This window comes from Ovis aries, chromosome 3, assembly GCF_016772045.2.
Source record: "Ovis aries strain OAR_USU_Benz2616 breed Rambouillet chromosome 3, ARS-UI_Ramb_v3.0, whole genome shotgun sequence".
Taxonomy (NCBI): Eukaryota; Metazoa; Chordata; class Mammalia; order Artiodactyla; family Bovidae; genus Ovis; species Ovis aries.
The window spans coordinates 46,786,231-46,809,972 of record NC_056056.1 but is presented as its reverse complement, the minus strand read 5'-3'; the positions used below and the strand labels follow the sequence as shown (position 1 = coordinate 46,809,972).

At 36.3% G+C, this 23,742-nt stretch overlaps 1 protein-coding gene across 6 annotated transcripts in view; it reads right to left on the bottom strand.

The window, feature by feature from the left end:
• Positions 1–23,742, bottom strand: part of USP34 (ubiquitin specific peptidase 34) — a 230,355-nt gene that overhangs the window by 73,803 nt on the left and 132,810 nt on the right. For all 6 annotated transcript variants that reach the window (XM_015094329.4, XM_042246017.2, XM_042246016.2 and 3 more), the window contains 7 exons: positions 16,594–16,694; positions 16,174–16,383; positions 10,842–10,967; positions 9,261–9,383; positions 9,057–9,140; positions 8,458–8,544; positions 2,764–2,964 (listed from right to left, as the gene is read on the bottom strand). In XM_015094329.4, the coding sequence (XP_014949815.2) occupies positions 2,764–2,964; positions 8,458–8,544; positions 9,057–9,140; positions 9,261–9,383; positions 10,842–10,967; positions 16,174–16,383; positions 16,594–16,694 (932 nt within the window). The remainder of the gene's footprint in view (positions 1–2,763; positions 2,965–8,457; positions 8,545–9,056; positions 9,141–9,260; positions 9,384–10,841; positions 10,968–16,173; positions 16,384–16,593; positions 16,695–23,742) is intronic.

The following is a 23,742-nucleotide window of genomic DNA, read 5'->3' as shown; positions in this document are numbered from 1 at the left end:
CTGTATGACTCTAATACTGAATTTCTCAGTTCTTAATCTATGTAATAGAAAAAATATTTGCTAACTTAATAAAGAATTATTAAATTTCTTCTGCAGGCCCAAACTCATTCTGGGCACTAAACTCTATAAAAGCACTGTTCCTATCCTGGGGAAGTTAGTCCAATGCAGCAGATAACATACAAAGCACTGCAGAAGCTTCCCTGGCGGCTCAGTGGCGAAGTCTGCCCGCCAACATAGGAGACACAGGCTTGATTCCCTGATCTGGGAGGGTCCCCCATGCCATGGAACTAAGCCCATAAGCCACAACTATTGAGCCCACATTCTAGAGCCCAGGAGCTGCAACTACTGAGCCCATGGGCCACAACTACTGAAGCCTGCATACCCTACAGCCTGTGCTGCCCAACAAGGGAGGCATCGGCAATGACAAGCCTGCACACTGCAACTAGAGTAGCTCATGCTTGCTACAACTAGAGAAAAGCCCTTGCAGCAACAAAGACCGAGAGCAGACAAAAATACAGTTTTTTTTTTTTTAAAAAAAGCACTGAAACACAAGTATATGCAATGTGCCAAATGATCAATAGAAGAGAGCATCAACTAAAGCTGCCCCTGACAAAATAAGGAGAGCTTTAAGAAACACTATATTTAAGTTTGGAGGCTAATGGATACATGTATGTGTATTGTTGAGTCCCTTTCCGGTTCGCCTGACTCTTATCACAATATTGTTGACTGGCTTTATCCCAATACAAAATAAAAAGTTTAAAAAAAAAAAAAGACAAGCTATACTTAGGCTGGAATTTGAAGGTTAAATTTGGAATCTGAAACTTCCAAAAGGCTACTGAAGGAGAATAAATGAAATATTGTATGACAATAGTCAAAGAATTAGTGTTTCTTTTTTACTATTAGATGACGTCTCGAGAAAAAGAGTAACAAAAATTTCCCCTCAAATAACTTAATTTACATACTATGCTCTAATTATTATGATAAACAAAAGAAAAAATATATGCTTTTTCTAAACTAGAATGACAATATTGGCATATGCATAGAAAAACACATGCACATAAAAAGAGAACCCATGGTAATGACCTGTGACTCTGGGGAAGGTTCATTTGTATATTCTTTTTCGCCACATCACAGCTTGCAGGATCTTAACTCCCTGACCAGGGACGGAACCTGAGTCCTCAGCAGTGGAAGTGCAGAGTCCTAATCACTGAGCCGTTAGGGAATTTCCTCAGTTGTACATTCTAGATATTTTTAGTAATTATGTACTTGAACAAATTTTTTTAAGCCAGTTATTTAAAAATCCCATATATGAGTATATGTATTTTATTTTTCTATCAGTAACAACTCATTGCTCTGAAGTTTCTTGAACAGGTATGAGGTAAGCTGCTGTCCTCAAATGATTACAAAATAAGGAACAGACTGAGTAAAAACTTATCTTCAACCTTCCCCAGTTCAGTTCACTGACAGAAACAGTGGAAGGGCAAATACTGATTGTATGAACAGTAGAATCCACAGTCAAAAAGACTTAATTTTATTGCTGACTGTGCTGGTTATCGTGCCACTTTTGTTCAGCTCCAAACCCACCATACTGTGAACTTGCTCTGCCATTATAATGGCTGGTAAATTTCTCCTCTACCAGCTGGCTTTCTTTTAAGTTTGTCAATCTGGGATACTTGAGAGATACCTTACGTCCTTTTTCTTTTGTTTGTTCTGGGGTTTGTTTTTTTTTGGTTGTGCCATGCAGCTTGTGGGATCTTAGTTCCTGACCAAGGATCAAACCTGGGCCCCCAGGTGGTGAAAGCATGAAGCTCTAACCATTGAACCACCAGGGAATTGTTTGTTCTGTTAACACTGTTCCAGAAATATTTTAACCAGATGAGGAAACTGATTTCAGAATCAGTAACAGAATGAGTTCCTCAGAGGCCTAAACTCCAGTTCAGCAAGATCCCATCTATAGGCTTCTCACTTCTGGTAGCTATAATCTTTTACATATATTCCTCAAAAATATGTGAAATTGCCTGCATTACCTTAACATTCCCTTTTAATTTATAGCCCTTCAAAACATGGGATTCTCTGGTGGCTCAGTGGAAAAGAATCTGCCCGCCAATGCAGAAGTCACGGGTTCAATTCCTAAGTCGGGAAGATCCCCTGGAGAGGTAAATGGAAACCCACTCGAGTATTCTTGTCTGGGTAAAATCCCAGATGGGGGCTATAGTCCATAGCTAAGCTAAGCTAAGTCACTTCAGTCGTGTCCGACTCTGTGCGACCCCATAGACAGCAGCCCACCAAGCTCCCCTGTCCCTGGGATTCTCCAGGCAGAACACTGGAGTGGGCTGCCATGGAGTCACAAAAGAATCGGACACGACTTAGTAACTAAACAACTCCAAAACATAAGAATAAAATTACTTCTCGATTTTAAATCTACTCTGTTGGAATACCTAGCGTAGTTTGCTTTTCTGAATGGATCCTCCATTTAGCACAAAAATTACTGAGACCAACTAATGAACTCAACCCTACAGTTAGATAACATATAGAATGGCATAAAATTCACTCTGCAGTTTGGATGATGAACTGAAAAGTTTTACTCCTTCATAATTGCTACTGCTTTAAAATGAAGGCATAACTTCTGCTGTGAGGTCATACTGTGGTGATCTAGGATAGCATTTCATAGATATCAGTGTTGTTCACTTTGTAAAAACAAAAACAAATTCTCTTAAAAGACGAGTGTATTACTACAGTTTAATGGTAACGTTTCTACTTTACCTCTGTTAATCTTGGTATATGAAGACCCTTAGCATGATCACCAGCAGCCTTTCTTGACTTGCCAGGCCACGTTCTTTTCCTATGGCTTTCTGCTATACCAGACCAGGCAAAGACATCATGATAAGCTAAATCCAAATCGGATGGATCTACTGCAAACTGGCATATTAACTTCAGCAAGCAAGCAAGACAGTCTAGCTGCCACTGTGGATAAGAAGAAAATGTTATTTACCTAATTTTCATTAATTTCGCATGGCCACTATACAAACTGAAATTAAAGACTAGAAAATGAAAATAATTATAGCTAGTACTTAATCCATGAGGTAATGAAATTTTTCCTGTTCATGTACTGCAGTTAATAACAACCCAATCTTACAAAAATAGACACTAGATAACTAAAATGTGTATTTGATTAAATGAAAATGATACTTGTATTTCTATCATGAAATAATCATACAAATGCATATATTAACAAGATATAAAAAAACACTGCTTGGAATGAATTCAAATATTAAAACTATTAAAATACTTTACCTACAAAATTAGCATTAAGGGCAAAAATATTAGAAGCTGTCTCTCCACATTAAGTGGTATATACTCTAATATTTGGGAGTGAAAACTATTCTCAATAATTTGATAACTTTTCAATTGAAAATTTGCATTTTACAAATGTACATGTAAAATAAAATAAGTATCTCATCAATAAAATACTGCTTAGTATGGAAAGTAAAATTTCTAATTGATTTAAAGTTCCACATTAAAAATTTTTTAATAAAACAATTCCTTCAAATAAATAAGAACATCATCTATGTACGAGAGCTTTCTCTTTAATGGTCCTTGTTCTCGTCTTTTCCTAATACTGCTACTAAGTGTTACAACTATACCAATATACCAGGAAACACAGCAATACTATGTAACTGATTTTTCAAGAAAAGTATCACAAAATTGCAGTGAGGAAAAAAAAAGTCTTCACACAAATGGTGCTAGAAAAATTGGATAGCCATATGGAAAAATAAAACTTCAACCTCATTCTACATATACAAAAGTTAACTCAAAATATACCACAGATCTAAATGTAAAAGGTCACAATAAAATTTACAGAAGAACACATAGGAGAATATCTTTGTGACCTTAGAAAAAAGGTTTCTTAGCTAGGATTAAAATTGAAAACTTCTCTGCTTAAAAGACACTGTAAATATAAAGAAAAGACAAAACACAGATTGAACGCAAATATTCTTAACACATATACCTGACCAAAAAAACTTGTCCAAATTCATTAAGGAAAAAAGTCTTACAGCTCTTTACTAAGAGAAAACAAAAAACAAAAAACAAAAACCCCAAAGAAAGCAAAACAAAAATCCCCAAGATATTTAGAGACACTTTACAAACGAAGATAAAAAACATGGTCCAAATGAAATGTTAATGGGGAAATTTATAACTATGTTTACATTACAAAAAAAGAAGGATCTCATTAACTGAACTTTCAGTTCAGTTCAGTTCAGTCACTCAGTCGTGTCCAACTCTTTTCGACACCGTGAATCACAGCACGCCAGGCCTCCCTGTCCATCACCAACTCCCGGAGTTCACTCAGACTCATGTCCATCGAGTCAGTGATGCCATCCAGCCATCTCATCCTCTGTCGTCCCCTTCTCCTCCTGCCCCCAATCCCTCCCAGCATCAGAGTCTTTTCCAATGAGTCAACTAAATCGAACTTTAGAGGTTAACAAACTAGAAAAAGAAGAACAAACTACACCCAAGGTTAGTAGTTGCAGAAAGTAAATAATAAAAATCAAAACAGAGATAAATAAAATAGGGAACAGAAAGACCTAAAGAAAAAAAAAAAATCACTGAAAATCAAAGCTAGTTCTTAGAAAAGAACAAAATTCACAAACGTTCAGCTAGGAGGACTAAGAAACAAGAAGAACCAAATTACTAAAATCAGAAATAGAAGTGGGAACATTTCAACTACTTCTACAGAAATAAAAAAGATTTTAATAGAGTACTACAAACAACTGTTATGTCCCCAAACTCAATACACTATACAAAATTAACAAATTCCTAGAAACACAAAACTTACAAAAACTCAATCAAAAAGAAAATCTGAATAGACTTATAACTAGTGAGGAGATTGATTCAGTTATCAAAAATCTCCCAAATAAGAAAAGTCCTGGACCTGACAGCTTCACTAGTAAACTCTAACAAACATAAAGAAGAACTATTGCCAATAATCGTCAAACTTTCCCAAAAACTGAAGAGGGAACTCCGTAACTCATTTGATGAAGCAAGCATTAACTCTGATATCAAAGCCAGACAAAAGACACTATAAGAAAATTACAGGCTAATATTCTTTATGAATATTCATGCGAAAGTCTTCAACAAAATATTAGTAAACAGAATTCAGCAATATAGTAAAAGGATGACCAAGTGGGACTTATTCTTAGAATGCAAGGATAGTTTGACATATGAGCACTGATCAATGTAAATACTCCATATTAACAAACTGAAGGAAAAGACTACATTATCTTGATTACTGCTTTAAAAAGCATTTGACAAAATTCAACACCCTTTTATGATAAAAATACTCAATGAAATAGGAGCAGAAGCAAACTAGTGCAACATAATAAATAAAAGTTATATTGACAAACTCAGTGAAAATCATACTCAATGGTGAAAGACTGAAAGTTTTTCTTCTAAGATCAGGAGGAATTCAAGGACAATTGCTTTCATCACTTCTATTCAACACCACAGTGTTAAGTTTTGGCCTGAGCAATACACAAGAAAAATAAAAGGCATCAAAATTGGAAAGAAAGAAAGAAATTTATCTGTTTGTGTTAAAACTAATAAATGATCTCAGCAAATTAGAAGGATACAAAGTCAACATACAGAATTCAGTTGTACATGAACAATGAACAATATGAAAAGGCAATGACAGAAACATCAAAAAGAAAAGAATAAAATATCTAGGAAGGAACTTAACCAAGGAGCTGAAAAGAGTTCTATAATGAAAGCCAAAAAAAGTTGTTCAAAGAAATTAAAGACAAATAAATGGAAACATATCCTGCATTTATGGACTGGAAGACTTAGTATCAAAATATCAATACCATCCAAAATCACTGCAGATGGTGACTACAGCCATAAAATTAAAGGACACTTACTCCTTGGAAGGAAAGTTATGACCAACCTAGATAGCATATTCAAAAGCAGAGACATTACTTTGGCAACAAAGGTCTGTCAAGTCAAGGCTATGGTTTTTCCAGTGGTCATGTATGGATGTGAGAGTTGGACTGTGAAGAAAGCTGAGCGCCGAAGAATTGATGCTTTTGAGCTGTGGTGTTGGAGAAGACTCTTGAGAGTCCCTTGGACTGCAAGGAGATCCAACCAGTCCATCCTAAAGGAGATCAGTCCTGGGTGTTCATTGGAAGCACTGATGCTGAGGCTGAAACTCCAATACTTCGGCTACCTCATGCGAAGAGTTGACTCACTGGAAAAGACTCTGATGCTGGGAGGGATTGGGGGCAGGAGGAGAAGGGGATGACAGAGGATGAGATGGCTGGATGGCATCACCGACTCGATGGACATGGGTTTGGGTGAATTCCGGGAGTTGGTGATGGACAGGGAGGCCTGGTGTGCTGCAATTCATGGGGTCACAAAGAGTCGGACACGACTGAGAGACTAAACTGAATCATCCAAAGTGACCTACAGATTCAATGCAATCCCTAACAAAATCCTAATGACGTTTTTTGAAGAAACAGAAAAATTCATTCCAAAATTCACAAGGAATCTCAAGGGACTCCAAACAGACAATCTTGAAAGAAAAGGACAAACCTGGAGGACTCACACTTTCTGATTTAAAAACTTACTACAAAGTTACAGTAACAGACACCAAGTGAAGAACTAGCATAAAGATAGCTTTAAAAAAAGGAATGGAACTGAGAGCCCAAAAACAAACCCTCATCTATATGGTTAAATGATTTTTGATAAGGATGCAAGGAACATTCACTGTGGCAAAAAGAGTCTTTTCACGGAAAGGTGGTGGAAAGCCTGCATCTCCACATGCAAAGGAATGAAGCTGAACCTTTATCTAACACCATATACAACAATTAACTCAAAATGAATCAAGGATCTAAATGTAAGACCTAAAACACAATAAAAATCTTTAAAGAAAACACAGAACCAAAGGGTCATGACATTGTATTTAGCAATGATATCTTGGAGAGTATACCAAAAACTCAAGTAACAAAAGAAAAAACAAAAAACTTGGACTTCATGAAAATGTAGTTTGTGAATCTTAAGACTATTCACAGTGTCTTTTAATATATTGAGAGATACATTATGAATAGTGGATCTCAGTCAATCTGAAAGCAATCTATGTCTTAATCAATCTAGCCATCTCAAGTGTTGCCAAGCTACAATGTGTGCCATATGGTAGTAAATTTTTCTTAATACTTCATAAAAGTATCCATAATTTTAAAGCAAAACAGAGAAAATCTTCAGCACATGATTATCTGTAAACTTAATTCAAAGCAAACAGACATTTTTAAGCAAAAATCCTATGAACAACACATAACTACTCTAAAATTTTTAAATTCTCTCACTTTGCCTAAGAACTTAAAGGCACCTTATAATTCTAAGAGTAGTGAGAAAACAAAAACAAAACAATAAAACACAGCGAAGGATATCTGAGTTTTAAAAGTCAAAAATCAACAACTACTATTGCAGAGGTATTTATTCTAAGAAGGAAAATATCTGTAGCAAAATATGTAAAATAAAAATGGCAAAGTAGTATTGAAAAAAATGGTAAGATTAACAAAACCTTAACAGACAGCAATACATGTCTCAAAAAGTATCTATTTTTTAACATACTGGATGCAGCAGCACTCAATAGTAAATCTGGACTCTAAAATAATTCTAAAATACAAGTACTAAGAAATTAATTTTTGAATGCAATGTTTGATAATGCTATTCTGCTTTGCTGGAGGTCAGGAAACGAGCATACCTTCCATTTCAGACAAAACTAGATTACGCAGTTTTGTCCATCATTATGAATTTTAAAATATTCCACAAGTAAGCAATTTTATTTTCCTAATAATATAGGACAGTGCTTCTTCAAGTTAACAGCAATAAGTACTACTTCCTAAAACTTCCATTTTGTTAAAGATCAATAATTTTGTAAAAACTATTTAAAAAATACTGTGTCAATGTCCAACTGCTATAAAAATTTCTAAAGGCTTTCTCTCAAATTCTGTACCTATTTCATTACAGAGCAGTCACAAATGGTCTGGAAATACATTTTTGAGTAGTGCTTATAAGGAAAAAATGGTCAAACCAAAACAAAGAATATTTTCAAAAAACTAAAGACAAAAACAAGTTTTTCTTAAAAATCATCCCAAATTTTAAGACTATATAAACATTAATATATAACTTATCAAGCTAATGAAAAACTGTTCATGATTTATAGTTCAGCACCATTAATATTAGCACTTAAAATTTGTACAGAGTTGACACTGAGAACTCTTACTGCATAATTAGCTCACCAGATTCCTTATTTTTCCTTAAATTTATTTCTACTGTACTTCACACTCCTTTACTACAATAAAGTTTGCAGCAAAAGTAACACTTGCAAGTGGTTCATGGATTTGGCTTATAGAAGTGGCAATCAGCTATTGTAACTGGTTGAAAGGGTGAATTTTCACTTACCACAGTCCAGGATTCCTGCTCTTTTGGCTCTAGAATTCCAGAATTAAAAATTTCTAACAACTGTTGAAGTCCCCCAGCAGCAACAAACTGTAAGCAATTGCGAGAGTATGGTAAGAGGAAAGCAGCTACATAATGCAGTAAAATCTGTTTTTTGATTCAGTGACTGGATGTGTGTGTAAGTCTGTGTGTGTAAGTAAAATACCACATATTTTTCACTTAGGAAATTATTCTTTGGCTGAAATAACCAATATAACTTGTGTAAATAAAGTAACAACAGCTAGCTAATTTTCAAGAATTTTTTGAAAAGATTCTTACAAAAATCTATATACATACTTTGTATTCCATTAACCATTTAATTTCAGGCACTGGGATGTCCTAACACAGTATTCTAATGACGGGAAAAAAAAAAAGTGCTAAAAACAGAAGCACCAAAGCCTTAAATAATCTCAGTTTACTAATGTGATTAAAGTAATACATAATTTAAAAATCATGCTTTATTTAAATGGTACATTACTTTAAAACGGTAATTGTGGTACCTACTTTTGGTACACGAGATCAATTATTTTTACCAAGACACTGCAAAACATGTATAATCAAACCTTGCAACTCCAGGAATTTTTACTGTTTTCCACTTGATCCTCACTTGAATCATCTGAATCTGGATAAAGATCACTATAACTTCCCTGTGGGAATAGCAAAAATAAATAAGGAAGGGTGGCAGGAGGATTAAAAGATAATGTACTCTGGAATTTTGTTCCAGAGAGAAAACAAACATTTGATGATAAGAATGGAAATGCAGTCACCGTTGACTCTCTCCTTATTCTTCGGTTAGGTTTTCCCAGTGCTTCAATAATTTCCAGGGCATATAACAGCTTGTGAGCACTTTTAATTTTCAGCAGTTCTTTCCAATTAAGTCCATCATTACTCTTAAATTAAAAAAAAGAAAAATACAGGTTTCTCAAATCAACTTACTAAGAGAACCACACCTCCTCCTCAGCACCCAGGGGCGGGGGCGGGTGGTGAAGACTAAAGAAACTGACACTATATATAAAAACTCAAATGTTACATATACGAAGGGCAACTATATCACTGGAACTAATCATATGCTTAAAATACCAATTATTCCTTAAATTTTGCTAAAATTAATACACAATAGCAGCATAGGAAAAAAATATATCTGTTATCCTCCACAAGAGTTGAGGTACTTTATCATCTTCTGAATAAAAAACACACAGCCTAACTGAATGTGTCAACTTTCAAGGATACAGCAGTGCAGTGTGTATTTAATATTTATGTGACACCTACCCATTTAAAAAGTCATATACAAATACACAAACTTTAAAGTATTATTCTTTTCTACTCTCAATATATAAGTGCTATTCACACTTAATATGCATGCTGGACAATGTTATTCACAGAGCTACAATGAGTCATCAACTCCCATTTTCTAGGCCCAATTTCTTCACTTTCAAGGCATTCAAAATACAAAGTCTTGAAAAATCACCTTAAGTGAAGTTGCTCAGTCATGCCTAACTCTTTGCGACCCCAAGGACTATAGCCCACCAGGCTCCTCAGTCCATGGAATTTTCCAGGCAAGAGTACTGGAGTGGGTTGCCATTTCCTTCTCCAGGGGATCTTCCCAACACAGGGATCGAACCCAGGTCTCCCGCACTGCAGGCAGACGCTTTACTGTCTGAGCTACCAGGGAAGCCCTAAAAAATTTAATACATATTAACATTTCCAGAGGCATGACCTCACATGTATTAAGTATTAATATATCTTTGTAAAGATGTCTGTTAAAATTAAAGATTATTTTTAAAAGTTCTATAATAAGGGGTTACTAAGTGCGAGTACCAACAGAACACCTATTGTTTAACAGGTGTCTTTAATTTTAACAGACATCTTTACAAAGATATGTTAACACTTAATACATGTGAGGTCATGCCTCTGGAAATATTAATATATATTAAATTGCTTTGCCTCCCTTTTCCTCTATTTCTACCAGTTGCCGTGTATAAGCAGCCAAAATAAGCACTGATGCAAATATCATTAAACCATAGTATTTTCTCTAAATGTTACTTTTTGTTGTCAAAAACAAAGCAATATTCAGAACATACACTAATATGAAAAAACACTAATATAAAGGCAAATTTACTGTTTACAGAGATAATTTTATAGACCATCCTTACCTTATATTTAGCCCATATTACTCAAGCTCACTAATAATTAAATATATGAACTTTAAAATGAAGTGGCACTTTTTAACCTATTAAATGGGCAAAATTTTACTGAGGTTACAGGTTAACAACCAATCTCATATACTACCAGTAGAAATGTAAACTGGTATCATCCTCCAGGGAAGTAAAAATATTTTGTGAACTTACCTGTTCATCTGAGATATTCTGGAATGCCATCAACATGTTAGGACATGTAGGAAGAAGCATCAGTAGTTCCCATACACGCCTGGAAAGGTTTTCTGCATGGAGATGAAGTTCTTCACATCTTAAGCTCTACGAAAATAAGAATAACTGCTTATTAAAACAGATCAGTTTTTTAATTAAACTTAATTTTAATCTGCATCAAATCACTATCAAGTTTGATAATATATTAAAATTTCACTTTAAAATGAGAATAAACCATTTGTTATACAGTAAAGTTAGTTATGTCAAAGCAGTGGTTTTTCAACTTGTTACTGAACACTTTTCTAGGAAAAAGTGACCTGCAACTCTGGCCACTTTCCTCAGAAAAACTTTTCAAACAGAAGTGAAAATGTTTTATGAAATCATCCAAATAAATTTCAATCAGACTATCACCTATCTCCTCTTTGCAGGCCACTATTCCAAGAATGACAAAAAGTTGATTAATTAAATCCTTGACCTTCCATTTGGGGAAATTCTCTTATGTTCCTAATCCATATCTTATATTTCAATCTCAGACAAGCAGAGATAAAAGAAAAGCAAACACTTTTAAAGAACCTACTTTTTTCCATTATCACTTGTTAAATTTGAATTGTCTAAAGTACGAGATAACAGTATGCTAAACAATATTACAAAAAGTATTAAGAAAAAAGAGTCGGACATGACTTAGTGACTGAACAAAAACAACAATGTAAGAAACCGGCAAGTTTTGGGGGTTTTGTGCTTTGTTTTGTTTCTTAATTAAAGAACAACCCTAAGAGGTAAACAAGCAATGAAAGCTAAAATTTAGAGTTTTGGAATTTTCCAGAGTGTGAGTTCGTACTCATTATTTTACTATTAGCTGCTGTCACATACTGATTTTGAGGTATTCACCCAGCCTAACAGATGCCAACAGAATATCCTTACACATCTACAAAAAATAAAAATTCAGTGCTTTCTGTATAATGGTATAAAGCTAATGTACTTTGAAGGTAAGAGAATTTTAGAGATGGAATTTCAAGATAAACTTTGCTTTACACAGGGTATATCATGAGAAACACTGGGCTGGAAGAAGCACAAGCTGGAATCAAGATTGCTGGGAGAAATATCAATAACCTCAGATATGCAGATGACACCACCTTTATGGCAGAAAGTGAAGAGGAACTAAACAGCCTCTTGATGAAAGTGAAAGAGGAGAGTGAAAAAGTTGGCTTAAAGCTCAACATTCAGAAAACGAAGATCATGGCATCCAGTCCCATCGCTTCATGGGAAATAGATGGGGCAACAGGGGAAATAGATGGGCCAACAGTGGAAACAGTGTCAGACTTTATTTTTGGGGCTCCAAAATCACTGCAGATGGTGACTGCAGCCATGAAGTTAAAAGACACTTACTCCTTGGAAGAAAAGTTATGACCAACCTAGATAGCATAATAAAAAGCAGAGACATTACTTTGCCAACAAAGGTCCGTCTAGTCAAAGCTATGGTTTTTCCAGTAGTCATGTATGGATGCGAGAGTTGGACTGTGAAGAAGGCTGAGCGCCGAAGAATTGATGCTTTTGAACTGCGGTGTTGGAGAAGACTCTTGAGAGTCCCTTGGACTGCAAAGTTATCCGACCCATCCATTCTAAAGACCAGTCCTGGGATTTCTTTGGAAGGAATGATGCTAAAGCTGAAACTCCAGTACTTTGACCACCTCATGGGAAGAGTTGACACACTGGAAAAGACTCTGATGCTGGGAGGGATTGGGGGCAGGAAGAGAAGGGGACGACAGAGAATGAGATGGCTGGATGGCATCACTGACTCTATGGACATGAGTCTGAGTGAACTCCGGGAGTTGGTGATGGACAGGGAGGCCTATCATGCTGCAATTCATGGGGCTGCAGAGTTGGATACGACTGAGCGACTGAACTGAATCAAAAAAGAGAAGCAACCCACGTTAATACTGTTAGTTTAGTTGAAGAGAAGGTACTGACAGTTCTTCAATAAAATAGAATTCATTCCTTTGTAAATACCCAGTTTGAAAAAGAGAAGGAAGGGGAGAGGGAGGAAAACAAGGAAGGGACTAAACTCTCCAGCAGATGATCTAGAGGGGAAAATAAAAATCTTCGAAGTGTACGTGACTATGATCTAACATTGTGACTAGAAGGCCATACAACGCCATACATAGTAAAGACCCATTATGTTTTTGGTAATCAAGACTGAACCAATCTAGTACAACAAAGAAACTCCACACCATCAACTGCATACTGGTCATGATGTAATAATTTATCTGTCCAAAATGAATGTTTTCTCTCTGGTTTAGGCCTCACATGGTGAATTACGATGGGCTACTAACTGGTATGCCTACCTCTGTGGTCTTTGTTTTCTCTTGAAATAATCCTCCAAACTAACAACTGAACTCTGTGACTTTTTGTTGCTTTATAATCTTTCATGATAATAACAATCCATTTTAATACAAATAAAAACCTCTTAAGGTCTTTTGTAGTATGGGTTACAATCTGTCTTTCTGTCCTTATATTTGAATTACATCATAATCACACTCCCAGTTTTTCAAATTTTTGTTTTCTCCTTATGCTCCCCATAACACACTTCATAGATTACTAGCAGCCTCCTCAAAAAATCAGGAAGTTCTTATAATTATCTTTTATTTTTAAACTAGCCATACAATACTGACATGAAGTAAAAGGTTATTAAGTATCACATAAAATTTAAAGGTGAGGAAATGCAGGTTTATGGACATCTATTATTATCAAGATTATTCTGGTTGAATAAAAAGGGGATTTCTTGGGAATTTAAGAGTGTGCCACCACAAAAGAAACCAGGTTATGGGGAACAGATGATTTAATTTGGTAATTCATGAGCAAATACATCCTGGAAATGTAGAAAGAAGCCACTTAACATTCTTAGCAAAGAACTCTGTTAGCCTAACATAGAAAAGTCATAAAGGCACCAGTCTGCCAATCTCAAAATGATGATTCTTCTAAGAAAGATGGTCCCCTGAAACAGAATGGTGGCAGTGAAAATAAATTAAGAGGACAACAGGTCAAAACATCAGGTGTGGTAGACAGGATCAGGAGGAGGGATAGACTCGAGTTCAGGAAGAAGAAGAGAAGAGATGGAGTCCAGGTTTCGGACTGGGTGGATTCCATTTCAGTGAAGGAGAATGGATGCCTGTGGGACATCAAGTGAAAGTGTTAAGTAAGCAACTAAATGTTTAAGTCTGGAATTCAAGAGAAGTTTGGTCCGGAGAAGTGAGTTTGAGAGTTAGTACTGAAAAGATGGTATTTAAAGTCAATTCTTCCTCCATGTACTACTTCCATGCTAGGACATGAGGTTCCTTATTGTTTTTTCTATCCCTGTCAAACAAACCTATTACCTTTAAAAAAAAAATTAAGATATATGTCTTTCCCTCTGCTTAAAATACTTCAATGGTGGACTTCCCTGGTGGGCCATTGATTTACAATCCTCCTGCCAATGCAAGGGATATGGGTTCCATCCTTGGTCAGGGAAGATTCCACATGCCTCAGGGCGAATAAGCTTGTGTATCAAAACTACTGAAGCCCAAGGGCCCTAAGCCCAAGCTGCACAAAAAAAGAAGTCACTGAAATGAGAAGCCCATGCACTGTAACTAGGGACCAGCCCAGTTGTTTGCTGCAACTAGAGAAAGCCCATGCTCACCAACAAAGATGCTAAATAAATAAATATAGATAAATAAATTAATAAAATTTGAAAACAAAACAAAACAAAACGCCATTCCAATGCTGCCCATTTTGAGTGAACTGGAAACAGCTTGCAATGACCAGCATGGCTGTTTAACTTTTCATTTCATTTTTCCCTCATTTCACTCTCCCACTACCTCCTCACTCTACTTACTGGCTCCCAAACAATTCCCAGACCTGCCTAACTCCTTATTATCAAGGGCTTCAGGAATCAGACTACTCTACCCAAATTATTCTTCATTCTCTTCATTTAGTAGCCTCCTTTTCATCTTGAAAGCTGAGGTTTATATGGTCTCCCTCAGAGATACCTTCCTTGACCAAACATTAATAATATATAAATGTTGCTGTTCTTCAGTTGCTCAGTCGTGTCAGACTTTTTACGACCCCATGGGATGCAGCACACCAGGCTTCCCTGTCCTCACAATCTTCCAGAGTCTGCCAAAACTCGTGTCCATCGAGACAGTGATGTCATCCAACTACCTCACCCTCGGCTGCCCACTTCTCCTCCTGCCCTCAATCTTTCCCAACATCAGGGTCTTTTCCAATCAGTCAGCTCTTCACATCAGGTGGCCAATCTGCCAAAACTTGTGTCCACTGAGACAGTGATGGCATCCAACCACCTCATCCTCAGCTGCCCACTTCTCCTCCTGCCCTCAATCTTTCCCAACATCAGGGTCTTTTCCAATCAGCTGGCTCTTCACATCAGGTGGCCAAAGTACCAGAGCTTCAACATCAGTTCTTCCAATGAATATTCAGGGTTTATTTCCTTTAGGATTGACTGGTTTGATCTCTTTGCTGTCCAAGGGACTCTCAAGACTCTTCTCCACAGTTTGAAATCATCAAGTCTTCGGTGCTCAGACTTCTTTATGGCACAACTCTCACATCCATAACATAACTACTGGAAAAACCGTAACTTCGACTATATGTACCTTTGTTGGCAAAGTGATGTCTCTGCTTTTTAATGTGCTAACTAGGTTTGTCATAGCTTTGCTTCCAAGAAGCAAACATCTTTTAATTTCACGGGTTTTGTCTACCACCAATCTCTAATGTCAAGTCATGGCAACTACGTCTACCTAAAACTGTTTACCTGTTAGTTTACTTGAAACTGTTGTTGCTGCTAAGTCACGTCAGTCGTGTCCGACACTGTGTGACCCCACAGACAGCAGCCCACCAGGCTCCCCCGTCCCTGGGATTCTCCAGGCAAGAACACCAGAGTGGGTTGCCATTTCCTTCTCCAATGCATGAAAGTGAAAAGTGAAAGTGAAGTCACTCAGTCGTGTCCAACTCTTGGCGACCCCATGGACTGCAGCCTACCAGGCTCCTTCATCCATGGGATTTTCCAGGCAAGAGTACTGGAGTGGGGTGCCATTGAATTATCCGTCTTCCCCACTGGACTCAATGAAGGCTGAAACTGTGTCTATTTTAATCCCTGTATAACAGTACTTAAAACAACATGTCTGGGATATTAGGTACTTAAATACTTAATGAATTAATAAATGGATTCTTTGGTTTTACTGATATTTAAGAGATTACTGAGAAAATTATTTTCCAGTCAACAAAGACAAAACAAGATTTTGTGAAAATAAAATGATATAGTCACCTCACTATCTTCGACTGCCATTTTTCCTGAGGGTGGTTTAAATGATGCGAGCATCTCTAATAAATCAAAAAGAGTAGTTAAATGAGGTTCTTGTAAGAGCAAAAGCATTGGAATGTTGTCCTTTTGAGGAGGTGGTAGGCAAGATGCTGGCAGTTGAACACCTTCCCCTTTCCGTTCTCTCCTTGGTGCACCCAAAGATACGAATACCATCTATAAAAACAGGAGCAACAGAGGGGGAAAAAAAACAACATATAGTCAGACATAAGAAGTTTTTGGTTTAATAAATCTGTGAGGTAGAAAATAACTTCCCTTAAAATTTTAACAAAAGCACTTAAGACTGATTTTGAACTATACCTCAACTAAACAACTACTGACTGTAAGTCAAAAGATGATTAAAACTCAAACCACATTTATGTTTACCTGCATATCCTTAAAACCAAGCTCATGAAGTGCTTTTTCATCATAATCTGTTGTTAATTCATGTCCAGAAGAAATCATCCTGACAGGTCCCATAAGGCCTCCTTAAAAAACAGCAGAAAATTAAAGTCAACTTTTTGTAAAAGTTAATTTATCTGCCAACATGAATACATGGTTATAGCAATTCCTACTACTGGACATAAAGCTTAAATATAATTCTTGAGCAAAGTGGAAATGGTGCTAAGTATGCTTCCTGCATAATTTGCTATTTTCCAAGGTTAGCCTTAGAAATTCTAAGAAAATCCTCCTTTAGCACCAGTCTAATTAGATCAATTTCTGCTTGCTTAATAATATAAAAAATTTACAATTAAAAAACCACTAGAGCTTTCTGAGAACCTACAGCATTTCCCCTCAGTAATACGTGAGACTCAGATTCATTAATGCTTTAGTTCACAAGAAAGTGGAGAATGAAAAAGTTGGCCTAAAGCTCAACATTCAGAAAACGAAGATCATGGCATCCGGTCCCATCACTTCATGGGAAATAGATGGGGAAAGGGTGGAAACAGTGTCAGACTTTATTTTTTGGGGCTCTAAAATCACTGCAGATGGTGAAATTAAAAGACGCTTACTCCTTGGAAGAAAAGTTATGACCAACCTAGACAGTACATTCAAAAGCAGAGACATTACTTTGCCGACTAAGGTGCGTATAGTCAAGGCTATGGTTTTTCCAGTGGTCATGTATGGATGTGACAGTTGGACTGTGAAGAAGGCTGAGCGCCGAAGAATTGATGCTTTTGAACTGTGGTGTTGGAGAAGACTCCTGAGAGTCCCTTGGACTGCAAGGAGATCCAACCAGTCCATTCTGAAGGAGATCAGCCCTGGGATTTCTTTTGGAAGGAATGATGCTAAAGCTGAAACTCCAGTACTTTGGCTACCTCATGTGAAGAGTTGACTCATTGGAAAAGACTCTGATGCTGGGAGGGATTGGGGGCAGGAGGAGAAGGGGAGGACAGAGGATGAGATGGCTGGATGGCCTCACAGACTCGATGGACATGAGTCTGAGTGAACTCCGGGAGTTGGTGATGGGCAGGGAGGCTTGGAGTGCTACAATTCATGGGGTCGCAAAGAGTCAGACACGACTAAGCGACTGAACTGAACTGGATCGGCATGTATTTAAAATGATCCAGTTCTCTCTTCCCAATTATTACCCATCAAAACAAAATAAAACAGAATATAGGACACATATAAAGTTCTGGCATGAAATGAAAAAGCTAAGCTACAACATTCTACATTACAGTAAATTCAATGACCTCAATAGATTGAGACATTTCTAGAATGTATAAGTCCTCTTTGCTGCCTACGTCTTCATTTCCCACCATCATCCGTACCAAAATATGCTTTAGTTACCCAAGCATGTTCTTTCTTGCACCAGTATGTTCCCATCTCAAGGTCTGCTCCACCCCAGAAATGCATATGGATCATTTCCACAGTTTAAGTTGTTCACAAAATGTGAGCTCTAAAAGGCCTTCATCCTAAACCTAAAAAGCTGCATCTCACTCTTAACCCCTTACTCTGCTTTATCATCTTTTATAGCACTTATTAATATCTGATATGATATTTAAGTTGTCTCTCATTAAAAAAAAAAAAAGACAGTTCCACAAGGCACATATGTATTCCCAACATTAGAACAGGAGGCATTCAAATTACTGTTTAATCCATGAAAAAAAATTTAAACAAAATGCTTGATAGAGAAAGAAAATTAAGTAAAATGATGAAATAGCTCATGAATAAACTTAAGTATTGTTAAATTTTATTAACTTCATGTAGGCAAATTCCATTGGATAGGCACAAAAATAACTACTTTCAGTAATGAATGAACCAGGACTACTGCTTTCCATAATGACATTCAACATTTTAAAAATACATTTTCCTTCCACTCCAGAAAATTCTACCAGAAAATATTTCTGGTAAGGAAAATGGGTTCCTCTAGTAAGAGTCATTTCAATTGTTTTTCTTAAGTATAACTGCACCACAATTGTTAATTATTGTGTAGCTATATCTGTGATTCTTACCCTTGGGCCTTCTTGCCATTTCTAAACCTAGAAACCCTGGTCCTCCCAGTGGTGTGATGAATATCCAATCCTGTATCTTCTAAATATTCCTATAGTTATTGGGTATGTGCACACGCATGTGTGTGTAAAAAGAGACATTGAATTCACCCTGATTATTAGAAAGAAACAGAGTTTTTCTTTCTGCCCGAAGAATATTTCTTTGTTACCTATTGTGATTTACTTCACAACTCTTCAAGAGGATCATAATGTTGTAGTTTTTAAATGTAGATTAGCTAATATTAAAATTCATCTATTATCCTTTAAACCTCTCAGAGCTTATAATAGATATTGTTTTGTTTCTTCACACAGTTTATTATTCAGAGTAGTTTCATCCAAGTTAAAGTAAAACTTCATTCAGATTTAGGTATAATATATTAAGAAAGAAATTAACTTGGCATCTCTACAATATTTTGTACACAGAAATGCTAGGTATAATCACTTATTCAGGTGTTCATTCATATATCTCAGAAAGTTTTATTCGCATATATTACAAAAACTCAGTAATGAAGAGTATCCTAACTAAGGACTTTCCTAGCAGTCTAGTGGCTAGGATCCAGTGCTTTCACTCCTGTGGCCCTGGGTTCAATTCCTGTTTGGGGAGATTTCACAAGCCACGTGACCAAAAAAAAAAAGGAACCTAAATAATGTTTAAAAAATCATTTCAAAGTACTTGACATCTTTAGCTTCCTATTCATCATCATATGACCTGCAAATCATCACTGAGTTCCTTCTTCTGATACTATTTTATCTAAATCAGTTATTTAGCAGAAAGTAAATGCTTAAGAAAAACATGAGCTACTACACAGAACAAATTCTATACTAAACCTTTAATACTTTGGTAGATTTTTATTAAATTTCTATGTTATTGAGATAATCTAATACAATCTATAACTTGATCTTTCTACAACAGTTGATGAAATATCCTTAAGTTGTGTTGGATTGCTAAGATAATATAGAGTTGATTCGCTTCCTGGTTCCTTCTAAATTCCCTAAGCATGCATGACTTCACTCCAAAATATACCTAAGATGGCTAGTACTTTACTTAGGATTCAGGTTTCTATTTGATATGTGAGTTAGGCTTATACAATGTGTACACCCTTTAATTATAATTGGTAAACTGGTTTTTAGAGTTAACTGAGCAGCTTTCTATCTTCTACTACTTTTGAGAGGATTTTTAACCTAAGAACTGCTTATTCCTTAACAGTTCTGAAGAAAGTTGCTATCTTTTAAAAATTCAATATCTTAATGCAGCAAATTGGAAACAAAAAACAAGGGAGGAACAAGAAAAGGAAACAAGAAATCTTAAAAATTCTTAGGTTATGATGCTACGTTAAACAACACTCATCTACTTTTTAAGCCTCTGGAACTGCAATGAAGTACATTGTTACAATTCTACAACTATCTGACAGAGAAAAAAGGGAATAGATTGCAAGTTGGCAATCAAATGAACTTACAGTAACCTTCAAGACCTGAAAAAGATAAATCCTAAAGCAGACACAAAATTATAATCTATAATCTTATTTACACTGATTCCGCAGAGGAACAAGATCAACACCTGACAAAGTAGGAAAAGAAGAGAGTGAAGGAAGGGGTAGAAACAGAACGAAAAGAAAGAGAAAAGGAAAAGGAAAAACAGCACCTCAGTGATCTATGAGGCACTAACACTGCTAAATTTCATCTGCTGCTGCTAAGTCGCTTCAGTCGTGTCCAACTCTGAGCAACCCCATAAACAGCCGCCCACCAGGGTGCCCCGTCCCTGGGATTCTCCAGGCAAGAACACTGGAGTGGGTTGCCATTTCCTTCTCCAATGCATGAAAGTGAAAAGTGAAAGTGAAGTCACTTGGTCCAGAAATTACGGTGAGACTAGGGGGGAAATTTTTCTTAAAAACATATAATTGCTAATCTTTTTCAAATTTGATAAATGTTACAAATACACAGGCCTAAGAAGCTGAACTAAATCCAAACTGCATAAACATAACAAGGCACATTAATAATCACACTGCTGAAACTCAATGTTAAAGAAACATATTTAAAACCAAGCACAGTTAGAAAGACATATTATATATAAAAGATAAGAAAACTGACAAGACTTTCAGTCAGAAATTCTGCAAGCCACATGATAACTGGAAAATTTTTACAAAGTTCTGAAAAGCAAGCATTTCTTTACCTAGAAATCTACATCCAGTGAAAATTTCTTTCAAAAATGAAGGCAAAACAAACTTTTTATTCAAACAATAAAAGTTTGAGAAAATTACTAGATCTGCAATATAAACATTTTCAAGCGAAATTTATTAGAAAGAAGAAAAAAGATAAATGGAAATTTCTCAATCTAAACAAAAGGAATGAAGAATGCCAGAGCAGAGGATACAAGTTGCCAAACTAAAAAGGACCTCTGAATATAAAGTACCCATTACAGCTGCTGAAAATAGATCCATACTCAGGCACAGTACTGTAAAATAGGCACAAGAAGGTTCAGTAAGCCCTGGAAAAGGGGAAAAAATATTAACAGGATGTGTAAAAACTACCAGAAATCAAAATGGCTTCACAATTTGAAACAGCAACAGAACCATGAAGTGCATTAATATGCCTAAAATTCTGAAACAAAATTATTTCTGACCTAGAATTCTATACTCAGCCAAATTACCATTTAAAGTATCAGAAATATATTTTCGATCATTCAAACAATCTCTCAAGAGGTTACTGGATAATTTGCACGATATTCCAGTCAAATAAAAAAAGTGAACCAATAAGGAAGGTATGGGATATTGAAAACAGAGTAGTCAACACATGAGAAAGACAAAGAATTACAAGGAGGATGATAATGGAGAGCCAACTACTGTGAGTTAGATGTGGAAAACAATCGATAGGATCAGTGTGACTAGAAAAACGTATTCCTGAGGGCCAAAAGAGCAAATCTCTGCTATTTTCACACCTTCTCTGTCTAAGGAAGGAATGCAAAAGTGAACGGGGCCGAGGATCTTTCTCTCTACTCAGACTGTCAAGTTTCTACTCTCACCTTCAAGTCCTATCATCACAGAGACGAAATTTCATTTCGAATAAAAAGATCAGAAAAAGAAAAGACTCTTCTGTTGAGCATTTCAGCATCTTGTCAACATCATGGCACTAAGATATGTCTTCCTTGTGCCAAGACCTAAACTTGAGAACTTTCCTACTGGTAACCTTCGATGAGGCTTTATAATACATCTTTTGGGATTCCCTGGTGGCTCCAGACAGTAAAGAATCTGCCTGCAATGCAGGAGATCTGGATTCAATCCCTGGGTTGGAAAGATCCCCTAGAGAAGGGAATGGCTACCCACTCCAGTTTTCTTGCCTGGAGAATTCCATGGACAGAGGAGCCTGGCAGTCTACAGTCCACGAGGTTGCAAAGAGTCAGACAGGGCTGAGCAACTAACACTTTCACTTCTTACTAAAGAGATGAAAGTATACCTTCTTTAGCTTGCATTTTCTGTGACCCTTTGCCTAACAAGACCATATTCCCTTTTCCTTAATCCATCAAGTTTCTCTGTGCTTATGTTTCACAGAACTAAATACATCCTTTGAGAATAGATACACTGGAGGTAAAACTATAAAGAATATTAAAAAAAAAAAAGTCAAGATAGTGTTAAGGGGAAGAGGAAACGACATCAGGGAGGGACACACAACTAGCTTCTAATAATGTTCTAGCCCTTATTCTCGGTGGTAGGTGCATTGGTGGTTCATTTTATTATTACTCATTTCATATTTTCTTTATATACACTGCAATGTAACAAAAATATACTTTTTGATCTGAAAATTTCATAACTAGGTATTTAGCCAACTCCTGTCAGATAATGTATGTATTAAGAATACTCTGTATAACACTATAAAATCAAAAGAAGGGAAACTTTAAATATCCCTTAATAGAGAATAGGTAAAATAAATCATTTTAAGCTGAAACTCCAGTACTTTGGCCACCTCATGTGAAGAGTTGACGCACTGGAAAAGACTTTGATGCTGGGAGGGATTGGGGGCAGGAGAAGAAGGGGACAACAGAGGATGAGATGGCTGGATGGCATCACTGACTCAATGGACGCAAGTCTGAGTGAACTCCGGGAGTTGATGATGGACAGGGAGGCCTGGAGTGCTGCGATTCATGGGGTCACAAAGAGTCGGACACGACTAAGTGACTGAACTGAACTGAAAATAAACCATGGTACCACCATACTACAGGCAATATATAGATCTTAAAAAGAATGAGGTAACTTTCCGTAATTAACTATATGGAATGTTCTCTAAGATAATAAGCACAATGAACAAGGGATAGAAGAGTATAAACTGAAGGCTACTATACTTGGGTTTTAAGTACATAGCTGACCCCTGAACAACATAGGTTTGAACTGTACAGATGCATTTATATGCAAGCTTTTTTCAACAGTAAATACTAGAGTACTACCTGATTCTCAGCTGATGGAATCCACAGATGCAGAACTATGGATATGGAAGAACATCGGGTATGAAGAGCCAATCATAAGTTATACATGGATTTTTTGATTGTGCAGAGGGTTGGTGTCCCTAATCCCCATATAACTCAAGGGTCAAAAAATATCTTGTTATCTCTTGAAAAATATCTAAGAAAATCTGCCTCAGGAGAAGGGAAATGGGAGATTTAGAGACAGGATCAGAAGGGAGACTTTTCAACATCTATTCTTCTATCAAGAATACTCACTAATTATTTAAAAATCGTTTAAGATCCGATATATTTAAAATATACATATGATTTCATCTTAAGCACAATGTAGTAAAACTGTTGGCCCCTTACTAAAAGAGACGTAACAATTATCACTCTGCACACAGGGAGGTTAAAAGTCTTAAAAAGAAGCTTTTAAAACTTCAAGACTTTCTTCCGCTAATGTTATCAAAGTGACATTACCAGGTAGGCATTTTAAAATATGTATTTGGCCTATTTTCATTCAGACCTTTAACCTGTAAGTAAAATATAACAGCTTTTCTGGTTGCTCCTCTGAATAGCCCCTATTTTATGTGCTATGTAAAGACACCAAAA